The sequence below is a fragment of the Phycodurus eques genome, chromosome 1 (assembly GCF_024500275.1).
Source record: "Phycodurus eques isolate BA_2022a chromosome 1, UOR_Pequ_1.1, whole genome shotgun sequence".
In the NCBI taxonomy this organism is placed as follows: Eukaryota; Metazoa; Chordata; class Actinopteri; order Syngnathiformes; family Syngnathidae; genus Phycodurus; species Phycodurus eques.
In genome coordinates this window covers 45,092,278-45,109,987 of record NC_084525.1, presented here as the reverse complement: position 1 = coordinate 45,109,987, position 17,710 = coordinate 45,092,278, and the positions used below count along the sequence as shown (strand labels likewise).

At 44.9% G+C, this 17,710-nt stretch overlaps 1 protein-coding gene across 1 annotated transcript in view; it reads left to right on the top strand.

Annotated features, from left to right (window-relative positions):
* The window catches only part of LOC133396232 (peptidase inhibitor 16-like), a 68,568-nt gene that overhangs the window by 34,122 nt on the left and 16,736 nt on the right, over positions 1 to 17,710 (top strand). Inside the window, exons 4-5 of the mRNA XM_061665833.1 lie at positions 544 to 653; positions 928 to 1,019. Coding sequence (XP_061521817.1) covers positions 544 to 653; positions 928 to 1,019 — 202 coding nt within the window. The remainder of the gene's footprint in view (positions 1 to 543; positions 654 to 927; positions 1,020 to 17,710) is intronic.

Sequence of the window (17,710 nt, the reverse complement as noted above, 5' to 3'; positions counted from 1 at the left end):
ACAGAGTAGCGGCTGTAGCATTTTTCATCAAAAGTACAGGCTCCAAACCATGGGTCTGCAAAGCGGGCAGCCGTGGCCCAGGGCATCCACCTGGAGGGGGGCATCACAAAAGCTGGATCAACACCCCAGACCGAGGATACGTTTTCGGGGGCATTAAACGTTCGATCCCCACCACCACAACCAACACCAACACCACCGCCACTGATCATTTGTTTTAGGGGGCCTGAAATAATATCAAGTTGCCCTGGGAAGCACCGGAGCTTTGGACACCACTGCTCCAACCACAAATTGTCAAAATGACATAAAATGACCATCTGTTTGTATTCCCATTTTGGCCTTTTAACGCCGCTAATCTTCCCTGTTCAAGTGCTTTCAAAACATTGCTAATCTCACAATGGACTCCCACTGTATGTCATGCCTAAAGGAAGATAGCCAACCAGTCCATCGCAGTGTTTGTCATGTTCAGCACACCCGACAAGGATGCTGCATGCTTCCGCAGTATGGTGGAAGTACGTGACATGAGACTTTGCCCTGACTTTGCAGATGGTGTGGTCAGATACACACAGGGTGGGCTGTGCCGTCCACCTGTGTAACAACATGGAGGGTCTGGAGTGGGAGAGGATCTCTTTCCTGGTCTGCAACTACTACCCAGCGTCAGTGCTAACTTCTCTCGATTACCAGAGCTAATGCGAATGCTAACAGAACTGCTACCCAATACCGGTGCTACTCTCACCTCATTACCATGAGAGACAATGTTATTGCTAACAGTAGTGCTACTCAGCGTTAGTGCTACTGTCTCTTAATTACCAGAGCTAATGCTAATGTAAAGAGTACTGCAACCCAGTGCTAACAATACTTTTTAAGGGGGTTTGTGTGTGTGTGTGTGTGTGTCTGTGCCTGTGTGCATGAACGTGGGCATGCGTGCAGGGGGAACTTCGAAGACGAGCGTCCTTACGTGGAAGGAGATTCGTGCTCCCAATGTCCGGAAAAACTACAAACATGTGAAAACAACCTCTGTGGTATGAAAACATTATTCTAACTATCTTACTACTAATACACAGACACACACACCCATGCACGCACGCACGCACACACACACACACACACACACACACACACTCTCTCTCTCTCGACATACTACATTATCTGAGTTGTTCTTTTCCTTTCGGCATGTCCCGTGAGGGGTCCCCACAGTGTGTCATCCTTTTCCATGTAAGCCTATCTCCTGCATTCTCCTCTTGAACATCAACTGCCCTCATGTCAACCCTCACTACATCTATTAATCTTCTCTTTGGTCTTCCTCTAGCTCTCTTGCATAACTGGTCCATCCTCATCACCCTTTTACCAATGTACTCATTGTCTCTCCTCTGGATGTGTCCAAACCATCGAAGTCTACTCTCTCTAACTTTGTCTCCAAAACATCTAAACTTGGCTGTACCTCAGATGAGCTCATTTCTAATTTATCCAATCTGGCCACTCCTAGAGTGAACCAACAACTTCATTTCTGCCATCTCCAGCTCTGCTTCCTGTTGTCTCTTCAGTGCCGCTCTCTCTAATCCGTACATCATTGCTGGCCTCACCACTTCATCCTAGCAGAGACTCTTCTGTCACATAACACACCTGTCATCTTCCTCCACTCGTTCCAACCTGCTTGAACCCGTTTTTTTCCACTTCCTGACCACACTCACCATTGCTCTGGACTGTAGGTTAACGTTACTGGTGGAGGACATTCTTAACCCGGCCCACGCCCGATCCAGTACGGAATTCTTTGGACAAACGCTCATATTTGTTTGGCAAAGTTTTAAGCCTGATGCAACCAACATTATCTGACTACACGACATTATTTGACTGTATTACAGTTGAGATTACTCAGAAAGGTTTCTTCTTCTGCTGAGAATAAAATGGCAATTGACCTGAGGTGAGTCATTGCTGCCACATTCAAATAATACAGGCAGTAAAGGTAACTGTACCAGAGATGTGCAGGTTAGTAACTGCAGTACACTGACCTATTGCGATGCACTGAAGTGAAACCGCGATATAGCGAGGGATTACTGTAAACGAAAAAATGTGTGTAATACAGTCAAATAATGTGGTAGGATATGGTCCACCTGTATGCCCAGCCATTTGAGAAAGAAAGAAAAATCTCTGCAATTTGAAAGACACATTAAACCCATCTGGTCTCTAAACCAATCAGAGATAGTGAAGGGTGGGCAGGGGCGGGACCCTCTTACTCTCCATCAGATTTTTTTTTGGGTGTCCTGTTCGGCTGACAGGTCCGGCAGAATGGAGGATATATATCCCTTTTACAGTTTTACTGTGTCACAGTGGAATTTTTAAGCTGCCACTGTGGTTTCTTAGCTTTATAATGGATATTTATTGAGAATCAGAGTCGATCAGTCGAACAGAACAAGGTTTCTCGAGGGGAGTGAGAAAAGAAGACAACAAAAGACAAAGCACTAACTGTAAACAAGATGAGGAAAGTAAATCATTATATATCTAGAACAATGACACATTAGATATGAGTGTTGTATGGAGCAGTAGTGCTACACCCTGTGAGGGAAAGATAGGACAAGACTGTCACATACGTGGTTAGGGCGAGGGGGAGTAACGCAAGGCAAGAACATGGTGGACCCAATTGCAGGGAAGCAGGGAGGCAAGGCAGGAGTGCGGGAGTCTCAAAATAATAATATTTAATCTTCAAAAAGGGAAAACTGAACAAAGTCCCACAACAGATACCAATCAAAGTAACAAAGAAACACTCAAATATCTAAAACTGGAAACAAACTATGACCTGTGAGTAAGACGTGGAATAGAAAGGGAAAATGACACCTGACAATGACATACCACAATGATAAAGACAACTGGCGACTATGACATGGCAAAGACATGTGACAACGACAATGAACCGACAAGAACTGAAAGAAACCAGGGAACTAAATACAAACAAATTGACGAGACAACGAGGAACACCTGGACAAGACACGAGTAGCTGGAGAGAGCTGATTGGTCGACACAAAGTAGACGAGAACAGGTGGACACAACAACCTAATGAGCACACGACAAACATGAAACACAGGAAAACATGGAACCAAACTAAACACAACCCAAACCAAAACACAGACCATGACAAAGACAAGACAGGACAGAGACAGGAGAGGAAGCATACCGGACAAGGGTTGTGAACCCGGCTGTACAACTGAAGTGTGGTGGGAGTGGTTATGTAAATTATAAATATCTATAGGACCAGAGTGTGAGTGAAGGAATACCAAAGCAATTCGCATATTCATGAGTTATTTGTCGCAATGACTGAGTGGCCCCAAACCCAGCAAAAAGGTCCCAGGGATGTGTGCCTGCGGACACATGCAAGTGAATTCGCACCGTTTCACATACACAATGCCTGACAGAAATGTCCTGTAATTGCTGTGCCTGTACTGCCGAGGCTGAGGACCTCACCCAATCAATTGAGAGGTGGGACCGGGCCCAGGAGTCCACCGAGAGCTGCCCAGCGGACGGGACTCGTCCCACACCGAGGGACCCAGAGCATTCAACTGGCCCCACCGAGGCACGGCAACCGGCCACTCGGAGGAGGCCGAGGAACCCAATGCCACCCCTCCAGTTTCTTCACTTCCTGACCACACTCACCATTGCTCTGGACCAAGTATTTCAAGTCCTCTATCCTTGCTAGCTCTTCTCCCTGTAGCCTCACTCTTCACCCTTCACCCCTCTTATTCATGCACATATATTCTGTTTTACTTCGGCTAATCTTCATTCCTCTGCTTTCCAGTGCATGCCTCCATCTTTCTAACTGCTCCTCCACCTCCTCCCTGCTTTCACTACAGATCACAATGTCATCTGCAAACATCATGGTCCACGGGGATTCCAGTCTAACCTCATCTGTCAGCCTATCCATCACCACTGCAAACAGGAAGGGGCTCAGGGCTGATCCCTGATGCAGTTCCACCTCCACCTTAAATTATTCTGTCACACCTAGAGTACACCTCACCACTGTTCTGCTGCCCTCGTACATCCATCCATCCATCCATTTTGTGAGCCGCTTCTCCTCACGAGGGTCGCGGGAGTGCTGGAGCCTATCCCAGCTATCATCGGGCAGGAGGCGGGGTACACCCTGAACTGGTTGCCAGCCAATCGCAGGGCACATACAAACAAACAACCATTCGCTCTCACATTCACACCTACGGGCAATTTAGAGTCTCCAATTCATGTATGTTTTTGGGATGTGGGAAGAAACCGGAGTGCCCGGAGAAAACCCACGCAGGCATGGGGAGAACATGCAAACTCCACACAGGCGGGGCCGGGGATTGAACCCCGGTCCTCAGAACTGTGAGGCTGACGCTCTAACAGTCGGTCACCGTGCCGCCGCCCTCGTACATGTCCTGTATTATTCTGACACACTGACATGCAGTACCACAGTTCCTCTCTGGGTACTCTGTCATAGGCTTTCTCTAGATCTACAAAGACACAACGTAGCTCCTTCTGACCTTCTCTGTACTTTTCCATCAACATCCTCAAGGCAAATAATGCATCTGTGGTACTTTTCTAGGCATGAAACCACACTGTTGCATGCAAATACTCACTTCTGTCCTGAGTCTAGCCTGCACTACTTTCTCATAACTTCATTGTGTGGCTCATCAACTTTATTCCTCTATAGTTCCCACATCACCCTTGTTCTTAAAAATGGGCACCAGCACACTTTTCCTCCATTCCTCAGGCATCTTCTCACGCGCTACAATTCTATTGAACAAGCTGGTCAAAAACTCCACAGCCATATCTCCTAGATGCCATACCTCCACAGGAATGTCATCAGGACCAACTGCCTTTCCATTTTCATCCTCTTTAATGCCTTTCTAACGTCCCCCTTACTAATCATTGCCACTTCCTGGTCCACCACACTTGCCTCTTCTACTCTCTATTCTCTCTCATTTTCCTCATTCATCAATTCCTCAAAGTATTCTTTCCATCTATCGAGCACACTACTCGGACCAGTCAACATATTTCCATCTCTATCCTTAATCACCCTAAACTGCTGCACATCCTTCCCATCTCTATCCCTCTGTCTGGCCAACCTGTATAGATCCTTTTCTCCTTGTTTAGTGTCCAACCTGACATACATGTCATCATATGCCTCGTTTGGCCTTTGCCACCTCTACCTTTACCTATGTCGCATCTCAATGTATTCCTTTCGTCTCTCCTCGGTCCTCTCAGTGTCCCACTTTTTCTTAGGTAACCTTTTTCCTTGTATGATTTCCTGTACTGTGAGGTTCCACCACCAAGTCTCCTTCTCTCCTTTCCTGCCAGAAGATACACCAAGTACTCTCCTGCCTGCCTCTCTGATCACCTTGGCTGTAGTGGTCCAGTCTTCTGGAAACTCCTCCTGTCCATCGAGAGCCTGTCTCACCTCTTCCCGAAAAGCTACACAACACTCGTCCTGTCTCAGCTTCCACCACATGGTTCTCTGCTCTGTCTTTGTCTTCCTAATCTTCCTCCCCACCACCAGTCATTTTACACACCACCATCCAATGCTGTCTAGCCACACTCTCCCCTACCACTAATTTACAGTCAGTAACCTCCTTCAGATTACATTGTCTGCACAAGATGTAATCCACCTGCGTGCTTCTATCTCCGCTCTTGTAGGTCACCCTATGTTCCCGCCTCTTCTGGAAAAAAGTGTTCACTTAAGCCATTTGCATCCTTTTTGCAAAGTCTACCACCATCTGTCCCTCCAAGTTCCTTTCCTGGATGCCATACTTACCCATCACTTCTTCATCACCCCTATTTCCTTCACCAACATGTCCATTACAATCTGCACCAATCACAACACTTTCTCTGTCTGGGATGCTCAGAACTACTTCGTCTAGCTCCTTCCAGAATTTCTCTTTCACCTCTAGGTCACATCCTACCTGTGGGGCATAGCCACGAATCACATTATACATAACACCCTCAAGTTCAAGTTTCAGCCTCATCAGTTTCAGCCTCATCACTCAATCTGATACTCTTTTCACCTCCAAGACACTCTTAGCCAACTCTTCTTTTAAATAACTCCGACTCCATTTATCTTCCCAGCTACACCATGGTAAAATAATTTTAACCCTGCCCCTAAACTTCTAGCCTTACTGCCTTTCCACCTGGTCTCCTGGACACAAAATATATCAACCTTTCTCCTAATCATCATGTCAACCAAATCCTGAGATTTTCCTGTCATAGTCCCAACATTCAAAGTACCCACATTCAGTTCTAGGTTCTGTGCTTTCCTCTTCTCTTTCTGCCGAAGAATCCGCTTTCGACCTCTTCTTATTCTTTGACTTCGACCCACAGTAGCTGAATTTACACCGGTGCCCTACAGGTTGACGACGCCGGTGGCGGAAGTTGTTAACCCGGGCCACGACAGATCCGGTATGGAATTCTTTGGATGAACGCTCATATTTGTTTGGCAAAGTTTTAAGACGGATGCCCTTCCTGACGTAACCCTCTGCATTTATCCGGGCTTGGGACCGGCCTACAGTTTGCACTGGCTTGTGCCCCCATAGGGCTGCATTGAAGTCGCAAAAAAGACAAAATCTGTTTTAAACATAACTATCCCACCCAATTTCTTGTTCAGAAAGCAACGTTTAAAGAAAAGATGCAGACTTTTGAAAAGTAGTACAAATCTTGAATCAAAAGAGGTTGCTTTGATCTACTGTTATTAATGTTGCACTAATCTGCATCAACTGGAAACTTGATTGGCAGTGTATTGCCTGCTAAAGCATGAATGTGTGTAATCTGTAATCCGTGCCAAATATTTGTTTGTTCAAGTGCAATTTTTGTGAACAGAGCCTCAGTGTTTTATTATTTTTTATATTTATTTATTGTTCGACATTACAAAGCTAATGTTCAACATATTGTTTGCGCGAATTGTTCTTAAAAAGTATGTATTTGAAGTATTATGCTCTAATGTCACTATATCAGTGGTATAAAACCATCAATGATACAATCGTTTGTTGTGATAGTTTTGGGGAAGATATTCAATTTCTTTACCGCTTATCCTCAATATCCCCAGCTTTCTTCGGGCAGGGTACACCCTGAACTGGTTGCCAGCCAATCGCAGGGCACATAGAAACCAACAACCATTCACACTCACATTCTTACCTACGGGCAATTTAGAGTCTTCAATCAACCTACCACACATGTTTTTGGGATGTGGGAGGAAACCGGAGTGCCCAGAGAAAACCCACCAAGGTACGGGGAGAACATGCAAACTCCACACAGGCGGGGCCGGGATTTGAACCCCGGTACCAAGAACTGTGAGGGAGATGTGCTAACCAGTTAATTGAAGACTCTAACTTGCCCGTAGCTGTGAATGTGAGTGTGAAAGGTTGTTTGTTTATATGTGCCCTGTGATTGGCTGGCGACCAGTTCAGGGTGTACCGCATCTCTCGCCCGAAGATAGCTGTGATTGGCTCCAGCATGCCCGCGACCCCGAGTGAGAAGAAGCGGAACAGAAAATGAATGGATGAACTAAACACATATAATAATGTATATTGAGAGCGAGAGTAATGGATAACAAAATATATTGTACAAACAGTATAAAAATAGAGCAACAACAGTAATAAAAATCTGCAATGTAGCAGGACAGCGAAGCAAGAACTGTGATAGAGCGCAGGATAACTGTATCTGTCTTCCGTTAAGTTGCGGGACTCATTGTTATAGGGCTGGGACTCATTGTTTCCCGACATGTGCATCCTGGGACTCACATAGTTTTAAGTGTAAAATGCTTTACATCTTGTTTGTTGAAAAGTTATGCAATAGAAGTAAAGATTTTTTTTATGCAATAGAAGTAAAGAGTTTTCCCGAACATGAGGAAAAATTACATCCATCCATCAATCTATTTTGGAGGGCGGGTAGGGACGATAACAGGGGAACGATAAAGGGGGCACCCTGGAGAGCAGCCACGGGGCATGAGAGGGGAGCCCCCGAGCAGCCATTCAGCCAGAGGGGCCCAGCCCCATGAGCACCACCGTGAGCCTAGTGGAAACCCACCTCCCCCCGTTACTATGACTCCCAGGTCCCCGACTAGCAGTGTTTGGCCCTACCCCGTGCATAAGTGACCCCTGAGTGGTGTAGTGCATTAAAACCTGAAGTGGCCCCTGAGAACAGGGGAGAAGGTAGGGCTGCTGGGCACTGCAGTACCCGCGGAACATGAGCAAATCCATCACCAGCACACGTCGGGAGGCCGGTCCAGTTATCCGTTTGCGATGGCTACTACAACGAGTATTGATATTGAATATTTATTTGGGAAGTTGACTATGCTTAAGTCACCGAGTATGCACAATCTTGGAGAAAGTTGAATTCTTCAGTTCAAAAGACTTTCTGCGTCACCAAAGACCAGAGTTGGTGTGCATTCCCGTACAGCATGAAAAAAGGTTTCTGGGGTATTTTTAGTGCATTACGTGCATATGTTAGATTAAGAGAAGCCCGTTTCATGCATCGTGTATTGAGTAAAGTGTGTTCTGTGGAGCACTTTATATTGTATAAGCTGTAAATTGGTATTTTTTGTCATCCTAGACGTATTGTTACATATCTGCATCCAGTAATTATGGTCAGCAGACAGAAACGTCTTCTTCCCATTTAGTGATTGGTAAGTGCATTGATTTTGTAAATGAGATGAAATATATAAACTTTTGAGAAGATTTTTTTTCTTAGTAGAGGAAGCTTCACTATTTGCTCAACAAACTCCGGTTGAAGGGTGCTCTGAAGTGTTGGTATTCTTTTTATTATTGCTGTTTTTAATTTATTGTATTGAAGGAAGTTTCTGCTTCTTATTTTAAATTCTTGGAAGAATTCATCACGTGTCATAAAAATATTATTGTTAAATAGTTGTTGTAGGTGGTCAATTCCACAATTTTTGTTAAAATAAAAGGATATGTTGTTAATTTCAAAATATGGATTGTGTCAGACTCAGTAGCTTCTAGACTTTTCCACCATGCGATTATTGGGTTCTTGAAACAGTTATGGCTTTTGAGACTTGTAGAAATAAATTGGAGTTTTGAGAGTTTGATGTTTCTAGCCAATAATGATGTGGTGCCTCCTATGCAGGCCTATGGGGGGCACAAGCCAGTGCAAACTGTAGGCCGGTCCCAAGCCCGGATAAATGCAGATGGTTGCGTGAGGAAGGGCATAAGGCTTAAAACTTTGCAAAGCAAATATGAGCATTCATCCAAAGAATTCCATACCGGATCGGTCGTGGCCCGGGTTAACAACGCCGGTGGAAATTCAGCTACTGTGGGTCGAAGACGAAGAAGAGGTGGAAAGCAGGTTCTTCGGCAGAAATTGAAGAGGAAAGCACAGAGCCTAGAACTGAATGTGGAGACATTGAATGTTGGGACTATGACAGGAAAATCTCGGGAGTTGGTTGACATGATGATTAGGAGAAAGGTTAATATATTGTGTGTCCAGGAGACCAGGTGGAAGGGCAGTAAGGCTAGAAGTTTAGGGGCAGAGTTTAAATTATTTTACCATGGTGTAGATGGGAAGAGAAATGGAGTCTGGGTTATTTTAAGAAGAGTTGGCTAAGAATGTCTTGGAGGTGAAAATAGTATCAGATTGAGTGATGAGGCTGAAACTGATGAGGCTGAAACTTGAACTTGAGGGTGTTATGTGTAATGTGATTAGTGGCTATGCAGGTAGGATGTGACCAAGAGGTGAAAGAGAAATTCTGGAAGGAGCTAGATGAAGTAGTTCTGAGCATCCTCGACAGAGAGAGAGTGGTGATTGGTGCAGATTGTAATTGACATGTTGGTGAAGGAAACAGGGGTGATGAAGAAGTGATGGGTAAGTACGGCATCCAGGAAAGGGACTTGGAGGGACAGATGGTGGTAGACTTTGCAAAAAGGATGGAAATGGCTGTAGTGAACACTTTTTTCCAGAAGAGGCACGAATATAGGGTGACCTACAAGAGCAGAGGTAGAAGCACGCAGGTGGATTACATCTTGTGCAGACAATGTAATCTGAAGGAGGTTACTGACTGTAAGGTAGTCGTAGGGGAGAGTGTGGCTAGACAGCATAGGATGGTGGTGTGTAAAATGACTCTGGTGGTGGGGAGGAAGATTAGGAAGAAAAAGGCAGAGCAGAGAACCATGTGGTGGAAGCTGAGAGAGGACGAGTGTTGTGCAGCTTTTCGGGAAGAGGTGAGGCAGGCTCTTGGTGGACAGGAGGAGCTTCCAGAAGACTGGACCACTACAGCCAAGGTGATCAGAGAGACAGGCAGGAGAGTACTTGGTGTATCTTCTGGCAGGAAAGGAGAGAAGGAGACTTGGTGGTGGAACCTCACAGTACAGGAAATCATACAAGGAAAAAGGTTACCTAAGAAGAAGTGGGACACTGAGAGGACCGAGGAGAGCGAAAGGAATACATTGAGATGCGACATAGGGCAAAGGTAGAGGTGGCAAAGGCCAAACAAGAGGCATATGATGACATGTATGCCAGGTTGGACACTAAAGAAGGAGAAAAGGATCTATACAGGTTGGCCAGACAGAGGGATAGAGATGGGAAGGATGTCCAGTAAGTTAGGGTGATTAAGGATAGAGATGGAAATATGTTGACTGGTGCCAGTAATGAGCTGGATAGATGGAAAGAATACTTTGAGGAGTTGATGAATGAGGAAAATGGGAGAGAAGGGAGAGTAGAAGAGGCAAGTGTCGTGGACCAGGAAGTGGCAAAGATTAGTAAGGGGTAAGTTAGAAAGGCATTAAAGAGGATGAAAAATGGAAAGGAAGTGGGTCCTGATGACATTCCTGTGGAGGTATGGAAGCATCTAGAAGAGGTGGCTGTGGGGTTTTTGACCAGCTTGTTCAATAAAATTCTAGCGGGTGAGAAGATGCCTGAGGAATGGAGGAAAAGTGTGCTGGTGCCCATTTTTAAGAACAAGGGTGTTGTGCAGAGCTGTGGGAACTATAGAGGAATAAAGTAGATGAGCCACATAATGAAGTTATGGGAAAGAGTAGTGGAGGTTAGACTCAGGACAGAAATGAGTATTTGCATGCAACAGTGTGGTTTCATGCCTAGAAAAGTACCACAGATGCATTATTTGCCTTGAGGATGTTGATGGAAAAGTACAGAGAAGGTCAGAAGGAGCTACATTGTGTCTTTGTAGATCAAGAGAAAGCCTATGACAGAGTACCCAGAGAGGAACTGTGGTACTGCATGCGGAAGTCTGGAGTGGCAGAGAAGTATGTTAGAATAATACAGGACATGTACGAGGGCAGCAGAACAGTGGTGAGGTGCGCTGTAGGTGTGACAGAAGAATTTAAGGTGGACGTGGGACTGCATCAGGGATCAGCCCTCAGCCCCTTCCTTTTTGCAGTGGTGATGGATAGGCTGACAGATGAGGTTAGACTGGAATCCCCTTGGACCATGATGTTTGCAGATGACATTGTGATCTACAGTGAAAGCAGGGAGCAGGTGGAGGAACAGTTAGAAAGATGGAGGCATGCACTGGAAAGCCGAGGAATGAAGATTAGCCAAAGTAAGACTGTAACTATAAGAATATATATGCATGAATGAGAGGGGTGGTGGGCGAAGAGTGAGGCTACAGGGAGAAGATATAGCAAGGGTGGATGACTTTAAATACTTGGGGTCAACAGTCCAGAGCAATGGTGACTGTGGTCAGGAAGTGAAGAAACCGGTCCAAGCAGATTGGAATGGGTGGAGGAAGGTATCAGGTGTGTTATGTGACAGAAGAGTCTCTGCTAGGATGAAGGGCAAAGTTTATAAAACAGTGGTCAGGCGAGCCCTGATGTACGGATTACAGACAGTGGCACTGAAGAGACAACAGGAAGCGACCAGGTTGGATAAAATTAGAAATGAGCTCATATAGGGACAGCCAAGGTTTGATGTTTTGGAGAGAAAGTTAGAAAGAGCAGACTTCGATGGTTTGGACACATCCATAGGAGAGAGTGAGTATATTGGTAGAAAGGTGATGAGGATGGAGCTGCCAGGCAAGAAAGCGAGAGGAAGACCAAAGAGAAGGTTGATACATGTCGTGAGGGAAGACATGAGGGCAGTTGATGTTCGAGAGAAGGATGCAGGAGATAGGGTTACATGGAAAAGGATGACGCACTGTGGCGACCCCTAAAGGGACAAGCCGAAAGGAAAAGAAAGAAGAAGCAAGATGTGGTGCATAAAACAGGTATTTTAATTGGTTAGCTAAATAATAGTGTTTAATGTTGGGAGCATTTTGGCCTCTCCCCTGTTTACTTTTCTGAAGAGTGGATAAAATAATTCTATTTTGCTTATTCTTTGAGTAAAAATTTAGTATGGCAGAATCTAAAGTTTGAAACCATTAAAATGGAATCATTGGGAATGTATCTTATATTGGGTTTGGATACAACTTATGTTATTTGGGTAGTTAGATGCCTGCATAGGATCCAGCGAACTTCAGAAGGTTGTAATCCAATTATATTTGTCTCGTGTAGGGCACCACGTCTCTTTTTATATTGGTAAATTTTAGGAAAAGTGACGAAAAATCTCAATCAATCTCGGTACTTTAGAAGGCTCGCAACATGGATGAAATCATAGTTCTCGATTACAGCGGTTTTACTATTTCACTCAAACACACGAAGTACACAACAGGAAGTGGAATTTTCGAGAACATTTTATTAAATCTACAGGGGAAGTTGGGGAAACAATGCAGAGGGACTTTACTACACAAAAATACAGATAAACATTCGTAAAAGAAGCCTGAACTTGTGACGTAAGTGTGGGATGAATGGATGTGCAGTGAGTGATGCTAGAGCTGGGAATTAGGTGACCGCTAGTTTAAGCCCAATTATACATCAATTTGTACTTGGTAATCAGAAAGTTGTACTCACATTTGCACAGAACACAAATAGGCAGGCGGGTCAATCCTTCCGATGGCTGGGCACGGCCGTCGACAGGTTGATTTAAAGAAAAAGGAGGAAAAAGAAAAAGCAAGGGTAGAGTGGCCAAAGCGCCTGTGTGATGATGTTCACTGCGTGCTAAGAGAAAACTTTCACATGCAAATCCTTCCTGCCAGATTCCTCTTGGTGGTGACTCACCCTCACACAAAAGTGTAGTTGGGGAGTTGGCAGAATAACTGCGGTCAGCGATTGTCGGCGCGGCAAGGAAGATTTGGCCGGGCCTCAACCATTTTGCCTTGGCGTCTCCTCCTCGTGGTGAGGAGTGGGGCTTTTTGGCTGTGAGCCAGCATCTTCAGCAGAGCAGGAAAACAAGAGAGAGAGAACAAAAGGCTTTGGTCTTTTGTACCAAGAAAAAGGGCAGTTGTCCCAAAAGGCCAGAGCAGGAAGGACAGACCACACTTCTGATATTGAATTTCACTCTGGAATTATCTGTGGTCTAAACGCAGTGGATCTAAACTAAGAAATCAATTCCCAGCGTTTGCATTGTTTCACACACCATGGTTAATCTATGCAATGAGTGTTTCAACCTTATTTGGTGGCTAAGTACACTTAATGTCTGTGATGTAACATTTTCGTGTTGTTTGAGGTAAAACACAATCATCTTCCCTCCATCAATCCATTTTCTGAGCCGTTTCTCCTCACCAGGGTCGCGGGTGTGCTGGAGCCTATCCCAGCTATCATCGGGCAGGAGGCGGGGTACACCCTGAACTGGTTGCCAGCCAATCTCAGGGCACATACAAACAAACAACCAGTCGCGCTCACATTCACACCTACGGGCAATTTAGAGTTGTCTATTAACCTACCATGCATGTTTTTGGGATGTGGGAGGAAACCGGAGTGCCCGGAGAAAACCCACGCAGGCACGGGAAGAACATGCAAACTCCACACAGGCGGGGGCGGGGATTGAACCCCGGTCCTCAGAACTGTGAGGCAGACGGTCTAACCAGTCGTTCACCGTGCACAATCATCTTATTCGGTTATTAAATTTGGCAGCAGACCTGAAAGGAACAGTCATTAGTGACATTGGTATCATGATATACACTGGGAGCATTTGTGCAAAGTTCGTAAAATATTGAAAGAGACATTTAGCGCGGTAAAACTGTGATATCAATTTCAAGTTTGCAGTGACTCTTGAATACCAGCAGGTGTCGCCCGTACTCCACCAATGATCCCAGATGGTCCATTGTACTCCATTCAAGTCCCTGCGGAGGCTTGTGAGTACTAGTTCCATTTGTGGAATGGCTAACTAATAAATCCATTGTTGTCAATGGTGCCGAACTGTCACATTTGAAAAGAGGGTTTCCCAAATTCTTGGTCATTAGATCAGTCCGCAGAAAACGGTCTTGGTTGGAGAAACCAGGAAGAATGGCTGGGGGAGGACTCTTGACCTGTTTATGGCCCAGGTGACATAAATCATATTTCCTGTGTCTTGTGGAAACCGGCTCGTTGAGGGTCAGAAGGCCGGACAGCAAAGGTTATCAGCTCGTGGGGGGTGCCATCATGTTCCATATGGCGTATTCACTACAAGAATAAATAGTTTATTTGAGGTAAGGTTTTCATTTTTACTGGAGCTATTCTTCCCAGGAGTGATAGAGGTAAATTAGTCCTGTGTTTTAAGTCAGCTGAGCTTTTTTCCAGAAGTGGTGTATAATTTAGTCTGGTTCGCTCTGTGAATTTTAGCCAAATATTAATGCATAAATACTTTTTTTTTTTTTTTACCTTTAAACCTGTCCTGTTGAGGTGCATGCTCTTGCAGAATGGTGGATATTTATGCATTTGTCCTGGAACAGTTTTGCTGTGCAAGAGGGGAGTTTGAAATACTCCCTCTGCTTATTTTTAAACATTTTAATTATTCTGATGTTTATTTTAAATGCAGCCGGAAAGAAAAGGGCTTTAGGGGACAGACAAAGGGACAGGGTGAACAAGGGTACTAGGGATTAGAACAACAGCAGAAAATGTGGCTAGTTAACACCTATAGCTGCCAACACTAAAAGACAAGTATGTTATGTTGTTTTTTTTGTTATGATAAAAAAAAATATGGTTTTATTCTCTCTTAATAGTATAGTTTGATTATGTATCCTGTATTATATTGTCTTGTAGATGTATTCTACTGCTTTTTTACATCATGGCCAGGGGACTACAGATGAAAACTAGCCTTCTGGCTAATTCTGGCTTTTTTAACCATGTGTACTTCATGTGTTTTATGAAATTGCATTGTCCCCTTTCAAAAATAAACTGATAAACAATAGTGAGAGAGTCTAGATATTTGAACACAAGTAACATTACAACAGTCAAATGGTGTTATTATTTGTGGATGGGGGTGCGGGGAACACAACCGGTGAGGACATGCAATAACTAACCAAGAGAACAAGAGAGGTCAGCGAAGGGCAGGATAGGATGTGGGAAAATGAGCAACCAGGTCCCTGACTGGCAACCATTAACCCTGTACCGTGATTGTGTGTTGTGAGTTGTAGTGGATTAAAATTGGGGAAATTGGTGGGGGTGAGGCGAGACGGTCACAGGGCAATAATGACCCGCAACCGACACCCCCACCCAGGCCAGCCAGTGCCTCAAAGGATGTGCGAATGTATTTGATGCATTAAAAATCCGCAGGGGAAAAGCATTGCTGGCCAGAGAGCAGGCCGGAGTGCTGAAACACCTGGCCGAGTGTCCTCCCCAGCCCGAGCCATCCTTCCCCCCACAGACTGGCAGTCGACCAGACTGGAAACCAGCACAGGTGTGCCAGCACCCAGCCTGGCACATGCCCCACCATGCCTAGTGCCAGTCCCCCAGGGGACCCTGAATGAGATGTGAATGTGCCCAATGTGCAGAGTATATACAGTGTGAGTACTGAAATGCTCATGTTTCTCTTCAGCTTGTTCAAATCAGAATCAGAATCATCTTTATTTGCCAAGTATTTCCAAAAACACACAAGGAATTTCCCTCCGGTAGTTGGAGCCGCTCTAGTACGACAACAGACAGTCAATTTACAGAACACTTTGGAGACAGAAAGACATTGACAAAAAAAAAAAAAACAGTCACTGAGCAGTAAAGGGCTCCTAGTTATCTGGTAATGCTGGTACATTTTTTTTTTTTTTTTTTTTTTTTTTTTTTTTGACAATTGTGCAAAAAGATGCAGAGTCTTCAAGCACTTAGAGCAGTTCGAATGACTAATATTGCAATAGTCCGGTGCAATGACCATTGTGCAAAGGGCGCCGAGACTTCAAGGAGTGTATGCGGTTTAAAGTGACGAGTAGTGCGATAATCTGGGACAATGTTGGTTGTGCAAATGTTACAGATACTCCTCAATCAGTGTGCAAATGGGGCAGATGCTACTCCGGCATGAGTGGCCAGTATATGCAAATAGTGCAGCATGGCGAGACAACTACAGTGAGTGCACGAGTAATACAAAATTGGCCCCACAGAAATGTGACAACAAACTCAAGTCAAAAAATTGCCAGCATGTTGTAATGAAATTGTAGGTTATGTATTTAAGAAGTTGATCGCAAGAGGGAAGAAGCTGTAGGAATGTCTGCTAGTTCTAGTTTGGATTGATCGGTAGCGCCTACCTGAAGGAAGGAGCTGGAAGAGCCGGTGACCGGGGTGCGAAGGGTCCGAGAGGATTTTCCACGCGCTTGTCTTAGTTCTGGCAGCATGCAAGTCCTCAATGGTGGGAAGGGGGGTACCGACAATCCTTCCAGCAGTTTTGATTGTCCGTTGCAGTCGGAGTTTGTCCTTTTTTGTAGCAGCACCAAACCAGACTGTGATGGAAGAATTTGATGACCGCTGTGTAGACCTGTCTCAGCAGCTCCGGTGGCAGGCCGTGCTTTCTCAGAAGCCGCAGGAAGTACATCTGCTGGGCCTTTTTGAGGACGGAGTTGATGTTGGTCGCCCACTTCAGGTCCTGAGAGACTGTAATTCCCAGGAACTTGAAGGTTTCGACGGTTGACACAAAGCAGCTGGCCAACGTGAGGGGCAGCTGTGGCGAAGGATGCCTCCTGAAGTCCACGATCATCTCTACCGTCTTGAGCGTGTTCAGCTCCAGGTTGTGTCAGCCGCACCACAGCTCCAGCCGCTACGCTTCCTGTCGATATGCAGACTCGTCACTGTCCTTGATGAGGCCGATGACAGTGGTGTCATCTGCAAATTTGCAATATGTGAAACTGTCCTTTAAAAATCTGCAGTAGAAGGTATTCAAGTCGTTGGCTAGTGTGCTATTGTTCTCATCTTGGGGGGATCGTCGCTTGTAATTAGTCAACTATTGGAATGCATGCCAGACTGATTTAGAGTCGTTCGCGCTAAACTGTTTTTCCAACTTTGCTGCATAGATCCTCTTTGCAATGTTAATTTCTTTAGTCAGCTGGTTTCTAGCTCGATTATACAGGGCCCTGTCCCCGCTCTGATATGCATCCTCCTTAGCTTGGCGAAGCTGCTTAAGTTTAGCACTGAACCACGGCTTGTTGTTGTCGAATGAGCGAAATGATTTTGTTGGTACACGCCCACATCTTCACAGAAACTGATATAGGATGTAACAATCTTTCACCTTTTACCTAAATAGTTAATGTTTCCTACCGGAATGGGGTAATCTGGGATTTGATTTGCAGGATTGCACGAGTTTGCTGTTATTGAGAGTATTGTCAATATTTCCAATTGATAGAGTAACCTGATCATTGTGAAAATGTCTTTATGGGATTGAAGATGGCTTGAAGAGATGACTTGGGTTTTTGTAAATAAAGAATATAATCCGCATACAAATTGATTTTGATTTAATACTAACT